The 7,947-nt window shown below is 40.8% G+C and overlaps 1 protein-coding gene across 1 annotated transcript in view; it reads right to left on the bottom strand.

The window, feature by feature from the left end:
* Window positions 1-5,308: 5,308 nt before the first annotated feature.
* The window catches only part of AFG2A (AFG2 AAA ATPase homolog A), a 167,688-nt gene continuing 165,049 nt past the window's right edge, over window positions 5,309-7,947 (bottom strand). The window contains exon 16 of the mRNA XM_064651470.1: window positions 5,309-5,611. Coding sequence (XP_064507540.1) covers window positions 5,435-5,611 — 177 coding nt within the window. The 3' untranslated portion in view covers window positions 5,309-5,434. The remainder of the gene's footprint in view (window positions 5,612-7,947) is intronic.

Here is a 7,947-nt window from a genome sequence, read left to right as displayed (position 1 = left end):
GATGTGAAAACTCCTCTGTATTGGTAAAGAAGATAAAAAAATCAGGGGGTGTGGGGTTAAGAGCACCTTGCCATCCCACACACACACAGGTATGAGAGGAAGATACCAATGGCATTTCCAGAACCATTTATGCAAACAGGATATATTTGCACAAGTTGATAAAACATTTTTCTGAGTATTTTGAGAGTTGCTGCTCTCAATTCCTTTCATTTACCTCGAGGCACTTTCTCTAGATAAGTGCTTAAGGCCTCTCTTGACATCAGCTGCCCCTTCAGCACCTCCAGAAAGGTAGTTTAGCTCTCAGCCAGGATAAATCACTCTCTGGACCATCTTCTAGTATCTTTCTAATGTTTGCCAAGAGTGATTCTACTCCTCTCATCTTTCAGCTGGATGAACCCAAGCTCTATTGCCATGGATTTTACACAGGCACGTGCAGACAGCACACTAGCCTGAAATTTTGTTGGAAGGAATCACAGAATCATTTAGGTTGGAAATGAACCTTTAAGATCATCCAGTCCAACTGCTGGACCCACAATCTGTTTGAGCAATGGCTCCACACTAGTTCAAGGGGAAGGAATGTCATCTGGTTGCCATTGCCTCCTCTTGCAACACCTGCGCTCTTGCTGGAGGCCTGCCACGCAAACACAGAGCGGGGCTCCTCTCTCCCCCTCACCACAGAGAAAACACACATCTCCTTCTCCTATCAGGGCTCTGGAGCTGTTGGATTTAAGACTGCAGGGAAGAATGACACCATTTAAAATATTTAACACACAACGTATAAAGCCCTGGTGAAAACGCAAGGCTACAGAGAAGATTAATGAATGAACAGGTAGCAGAAACAGCAGACACAAACCCCAAGATTAGAGGTAGGTTTCAGTTGGAATATGTGTCTTCCAGATGTTAACCTGCCATGCAAAACATGCCCAACTACAACTGCAATCCTACATGCCTCTTGCACCTACTCCCTCGGGAAAGCTCCTTATCAAATCGCACACATTACATCAGCTATGGTGTTTTCTTTCATGCCAAAGAAAATAAAAAAGGCACCAGCAAAAGCAAAAGATTTTGGGGTTCATAGGAGACAAAAATTATTGCAATTCACTGCAACTAGAACAACAACATTAAATACAAAAGGGTCACAATGTAAAAACCAATTTTCCAAAAGTATCTCTGCTCCCCCAGCAAGCCACTTCCCATGGCTCTGACTGCATCAGTGCAGGAGTCATCTTAAAACTCAGAAGAGTGAGGAAACACATTTAGTTTTATCCCAACTTTGGCATCACAGGAAGCAAGGCAAGTTCTTTATGCCTGCTTTTCACTAGTTCTCCCAGGGGCTTTTGCCAAGGTTGTGACGGTGGGTGCCTGCCTTCCAGGCACATGCGTGACTCCATCTTCCAGGTACAATTCCTCCTTAGTTCTCTCCTAGCTACCACTAGATACTGGGATACTACAACCCCCAGGCACTGGCATTTCTAGTCCTGGCAATACTGTTTCACCTACCCATCAGTTGGTTTCTCTGGCAGAGCCAGGACCAAACAAAAGCCTTCAGGGTGAGGCCCCTCACAGGCCTCACACTCACCTGTTGCAAGAGGGAGAGACAGTTCTTCTGCCCACAAACTTGTGGTGTCCATCACTGAACTTCATCTTCCCGGGCAAAACACCAGATTTACACTTTGGCTTCCTCTTTCCCCCTCTCCACACCCCATCAGCAGAGTTTGAGGCCTCCTTCACCAGGAAACATCACCCTCAGCCTTCCTGCAGCACTAATGGATGGATGCTCAGTTACAGGAGCATTATGTTTGGCACGTGCCCAGTTTCCGAAGGGGAATCACCACACTCTGACATTTAAAATGAGTAAAGAAGCTAAAAGGAAAGAGCCAGCATACACAAACCACAAAAAAAATCCACTTTAAGGACATAATATTTGAAAGGGCTGACAAGTCTAAATTCAATGATTTTGAAAAACCACCTTTGAAAACGATCTTTATTCTGTCCCTGATGTTTTCCCTCGCACCTGAGCTGAGTAAACTGCTCTGCTCTCATTCAGAGACTACAGGAAAACTATCCACAATAAACTTCATTCTTTTTCCAGGATTAAGAATTGTATATCGTACGTGCAGTGAAAATCTGTTTTATGCATTAAGGAGAACAGAGGACTGATTTTTTAATTTTTTTTTTTTTTTTAAGTGAAGACATTTTTGCATTTTGATCATAAATATTCTCCTGGTCATTTTTGGCAAACCTGTCAAAAGACATTTTATGCCATTTTGCAAGATGTTGTCATTGGAGTAAAAAGGTAGATTTTTGTATTTAAACAAAATGTGCCTGAAACATTGGAAAGCTTGATTTAAAGGTAACAATTCTGCAACTCAAGCAGTATTTGGGCCAAAAACTGGCTCCAAAAGATAATAGCAGGCAGCAAAAAGACTCTGTTTCTAAAGAACGTAAAGAAGTCTAGGAAGAAAGTCTCAGTTAAAAAGAGGATGGGAGAAAGATAGATGTTCTTCTCAGATGCCTTCTGCTCACTGAGGCTTGATCACTTTATTAAAATAACATCTCATAGAAACACCCAAACAACAACAGTGATTAACAGAGCAGAAGAGAGAACACCTCTCTCTTTGATTCACTCTGCAGCACAGAGGTGTTCAGGCTTATACGGCCTCACACTGCAAGAGATTTGACTCAGAGCCAAGGCACGATGTGTTCAGTAAAACACGCTGTGAAAAGTTCAGCTCTGAGCTAAAACCCACTTGTTTAAATGACAGGCCAATGGGAGATGCCTCTGGAGTGCTCTGTCCTACAGTGCCCTCATCAGTAAGTTCCAATGAGAGGCTCAGGGTGCAAAAGCTCTCTCCAAATTGGATTATGAACGGACTACAGTGATGGTGTGTTTTGACCAAAAATGAATTTTTGGTTATTTTTTCAGAATTCTGACAAGTGGGTTTCAAGTTGCTAGTCCATGATAACGGCGTTCTGTCATTAGGAATGAGATGGGGAGTCATTGTACCTTTCTTTAAATCTCAATTTATCAGTGGCTTGGGATGGACTAAGATCCTGAGCGGTGCCAGACTGGCGAAGTTTTCCGAACAGAACTTTTGGGAGCAACAGACGCCTAGGGACTTCAAAAATTTGTCATCGCCTATTTTTTTTCTTTCAGAATACCTTACTTTAAAAAAAAAAAATCAAAACACAAACTCCACGAGCCCAAGGATAAAAAGGGGATCTTCCTGCATCCAAAATCGCTTCAGGCATGTAGGTGTGTATCACGAGATTTGGTACCACAGGTGCGGTACCATGCGGGTGAGAGGATAAACATTTGCAGGGATGGGGTTTTTTCCCAAGGCACAAACAACAGACGTGGGCCAGCCTTCTGTCCTAAATGTCCTAAAATTCAACGTGCAAAATTCCCTCTGATGGCAGCAGGAGTCCACAAATGGAAAGGCCAGCCAGCTCCTACCTGCCTGTCTTGCAGCTTCTCAGTCCACATTCACGCCTTGGTGCATGTTCCCGATAAATCTGAGCACTTCCAAAGGAATGGCCCTATAGTTTTGCTACTCATATAGAGCATCGCAGAGTGTTACTTTTAGGCTACAAAATTACAAACAGAATTCACTATTGGCAGTAAAAATTACAGTCTCTCTTTCCTCCCTTCAGGAACAGACACCAGAGTAAAGTGCCAGGGGATAAAGGTATGGCATTTAATTTTTGGAAACATCAAAAATGTAATGGTTGTGATAAATGGTTCACATCCTGAACTCCAAGTTGGAGTACAGAGAATTTAGAAAAGAAGACTAAAGTAGCTTCAGTTGCAGTCTTGATCTCCAAGGCAACTTTTCCAGTTTATAATTTTCTTAATTCCCTCTGGTTTTGGACTATTAAAGAGACTAACAATGAAAAAAAGAAAAAACCTGCACATACATCAGCTGAACTAAGTAAATGACCTGCTTTTCCTCATCCCTTAATCCTTGTCAGTGGTGGTAAAATTAAATGCTAATTACAGAAACAATAGGTTAGCATAAAACTAATAGAAAAGTGGTCATTTAGAAATAGCAGATTTCTGTTTAAAAGCTACAAATGTGGAACTAAATAAGGAGAGGAAAAGCCATAACCCAGGTGAAGAAATTACTCTTTAAATTTCATACTGATAAATAAATAAATAGAAATATCTCTTTGATATACAAATTCCTCATAAAATGATATAAATTTCTAAATAATTACATATAGAATGGCTGCAGGAAAGAAAAGTCTTCAGAACCATCAATAAACAAACCCCAAAAAATAACCTTACCTAAAGCCTGAAATGTCATTTCTTGTTTACTTCAACAAATGAAAGGAGGATCTGAATAAATTTTTGACCTGTAAATTCTTCTACTTACCTGCAAAACACCAGGAAAACACAGAATTATCCACTGAATTTTAGGTTCTTGTCACCTTTCTTTTTTTTTTTTTTAATTTTTTTTTAAAGTTTGGATTGGTTTTGGTTTACCTTTCCCTCTACCTTTTATGTCTGGAATGGAAAAGCTCAGTCTTTCTGTTGTGGGGAAAAAACCCCTGGATATTAGTTTGCTTAACTGCTTTTCATCCCGAGTGCAAGAGCAGAGAGCCCACAAGGACCTGTCACCGTTTCAAAAGACGATGTAACAAAGAAATAACTCGAAAAGATTTTATCCATCCCCCAAGTATTTTGTGGTCATTTGTAACAGTTTTTGCAAGGAGGTTTTCTTATTCATTAATTAGCATTCTTTAAAGTGGCCAGCTTTAAATTACCAATCAACACTCCTATTTATTTTGATGGAAACAAACATCAGAAACAAAAATCTTTCGCTGTGGGTTCAGGTTAGTCAAGGGATGGACGGTTTTTAGGGTGCCTACTTGCCAGTATGTCTGAACAGGAGTTGGTTAAGACCAAAGATAAATGTTTGGCTGTAATCAATCAGGATACTTCAGCTTTATCTCGGAAAGCCTGTTTGGCAGCTTTGTTGGAGATCATAAATCAAAAGAGTCACAATAATTTTCAGCATTTTTTGTAGAGAGGCCACTCCCCAGGTCTGTGCCCCACTGGGATGGTCCCTGGGATTAAACTGTGGCTGAGGCAGGAACAAATGAAGACAGTAATGGCACTTGTTGGTTCTCTCTTTAGGGCCAAGAATCCCCCAAAAGTTCAGAATTTGATAATTTTTTTTATACACTGAGATAAACTAACTTAAATCAGCAATCTTACTACCTGTAAAATGCAGTTTATAGCAGTGAAATGGTAAAATATGGAGTTTAGGACAATATCTATTACACTCAAACCTTCCACACGGACTTCTATTACAACAATTCTGCGTTTAATTAACTTTAGATACTCCACTCACAATACAAAATTCTTTGGCTTCTGACAGCTTTATGAAGGAAATTTGCTATTCACACTGTGTGTGAATTTGTGTGTGTATTAAAGCGTGTGCAGTCCACTCTGCTGCTGATAATCTGCATAGAACTGGATTAAGGAGTCGGGAATCCTCGGGGTCACGACAGTCAGCGCGCACCGAAAGTGCCGTCCCATGATGGATTGGGCATGGATGTCTTCCTGGAGAGCCAGAAGAGCTGCTTCTCTACAGACTGCTGTTATCTGCAAAGAAACAATAAAGAAACACAACCACATAGTGTTATTATTATTATTATTATTATACTTATTTTTATAAAATATATTACTTGAAAGGAAGAAAGCAAACACAAGATCATCAACACACTCCAAATGCCAGATACTGACAACTAGAGCTTTTCCAACTTTTTTTTTTGTTTAATAAATGAGGTTGTGGGTGATTAGGACATCCAAGAAACAGGATATAGCTCGAAATTCAAACCGCAGTAACATTACCTTTCATATTACAGCATGTTGCAAATTAACTCGCTAATCGCATTGCCTTGTGTTAAACTCCCCACAACACCTGATAAATTCAAACCCCAAACACCAGCCACACGTTTTTTTGGTCCCCAAAGTGCAAGAGCAGATATTCCCAGGCTCTGTGGGCACTTTTCTTTCTCAGCTTCGCACTGGGAAAGAAGTAAAAACAATTAATTCCGAAAGGAAGGCTCGAAGGAGACGGGTGTGTGGAAGGGGAGGAGGGTTAAGGTCTCATACCCTGCAATGTGTTTTTAAGCTCTCTGGACTTCAGACAGCGGAAACAGACTGATGCCAGTGTCACTCCAAAGACACATTACTGTGGTGAAAGGAGCTTGTGGAATGAAAAGAGATATTGTGATTTCCAGTGCAACAGGGAAAACAGTGATTGATATTGACTGCTGCCTTATATCTGTAAATGAAAGAGCCAGCTGAAACACATTTGTCCGGCTATTCAGCATATTTTCTCTGTTTGTTCACTTACTGAAAGGAGTTCCCCCGCTTATGCTCTGCTAATGGTTGCCAAAGCCGTTTAGTAGCTTTTTAGGGGATTTAGCAGCATGTTTAGGAAGCTTTCACAAGAAAACATGCATGGATTTAGATGGCTTTGTCAAGTTACAACAATATTACTATTAGTTCTGTGCTGTTCTAATGAGCAGCGAAGCTAAACACTGCTGTTACGCATTTTAATGCTTTTCAGGACTTCAGAGACAGCCTAACAGGGAAGAGTAGCTGAGATTTAGTGCACCAGCTTCTTGTGGAGATAAGGAATACATCATCCAGAAAGTTAACCTTGGTCTTTCCGTGCAGGCTTTTCCGCAGGCAGACAGTGTGACTGTGTCCCCACCTCTAACACGAATGTTAAGCTACTTAAAGAAAAAGAAAAAAACCCCAACCCCCCGCCCTCCCTGCCTACCACTCTTTCAAAAGACTGTGGATGGAAAAACAGATCCCAAGCATCCTGGGCTCTGAACCCCTGTTGGTATTCAAAAGAGGGGTCCATTTGCCCTTGATAAATACTGCAGTAAGGACAAGTTTTCCACAAAACGAAGAGACCTTTATTAAAAAAAACCAAACCCAAATGCAGTACAGCAGGTTTTGACCACCCTGTTCTCTCTGAGACCATCACCCACCCACAGCACCAAAATGATGAAGCAGGGTGTCACTAACAAGAGTTGCTAGGAGCTGCTATGTTTTACCGAAGGAGAAGCTGAAGGAAACACTACCAAGTTGGCAGATCCAAAAACAGAATGACACCGCTGTCAGTCTTATTTCTTCCCATTTCATTTGTACAGATACACCCAGGAGGAATTTGCCCATAAGCTCATAGTTCTGGTGATGCTCTCATGTTTTCTCTATGCTCTGACAACACTGTTGGTAGTAGCTGTGATGATAATTAACCTCCAAAGGATTTTTTTTTGTTTTAATTTTATTCCTAAAGACCAAACCATAAATTCTGTGATAACTGAAAACCACTAGGTGTGAGGAAGCAGCAGAAAACTAGGTTGTCTGTGGCTTCTCAAAAGCATGTCAGATGTTTTTAAGGGACAATGAAAGAATTTTAAGGCATGAATTATTGTTCTCTCTTTTCTGGTTGCACTCAGAATTTTTGTGGACTAAATCTTTTATTGTTGAGCAATAAACAGCAGATATTATGGTACAGTGTTGAAAATTCGGGCCCTCATGTCCAGTCACAGAGTCACATGGTGTTGTTTCCATTCCTTGGCTAACCCAGAGGATCAGGTTTCTGAGGTAAGAGATTCAACAAGACAAGTTTGATTATTTTCATTTGTACAAGTATGCAAACTATAAAAAAAAAACCCTCCTCGCAAGCATTCTCACTAGCTGGTAAAGCTAAATCACTCGTGGAAAGCAAACACAAGTAGTGGTGTAGCCACAGTGACGTGAGAGTGAATTCATCTGGTGAAATATGCCATGTTATTGGCCTAAGGTCACTGGTTTTTCATGGATATTTCTTGTCACAGTCACATTAGGACATTTCTTACCAGGTGGAGCAACTGAAGGGTTTTCAAATGTTATTTCTCTAGATCGGGTCAAGTGAG

The sequence above is a fragment of the Pseudopipra pipra genome, chromosome 4 (genome assembly GCF_036250125.1).
Source record: "Pseudopipra pipra isolate bDixPip1 chromosome 4, bDixPip1.hap1, whole genome shotgun sequence".
Classification (NCBI taxonomy): domain Eukaryota; kingdom Metazoa; phylum Chordata; class Aves; order Passeriformes; family Pipridae; genus Pseudopipra; species Pseudopipra pipra.
Note: the sequence above shows the minus strand (reverse complement) of the source record. Positions and strands in the feature narration are given on the sequence as shown.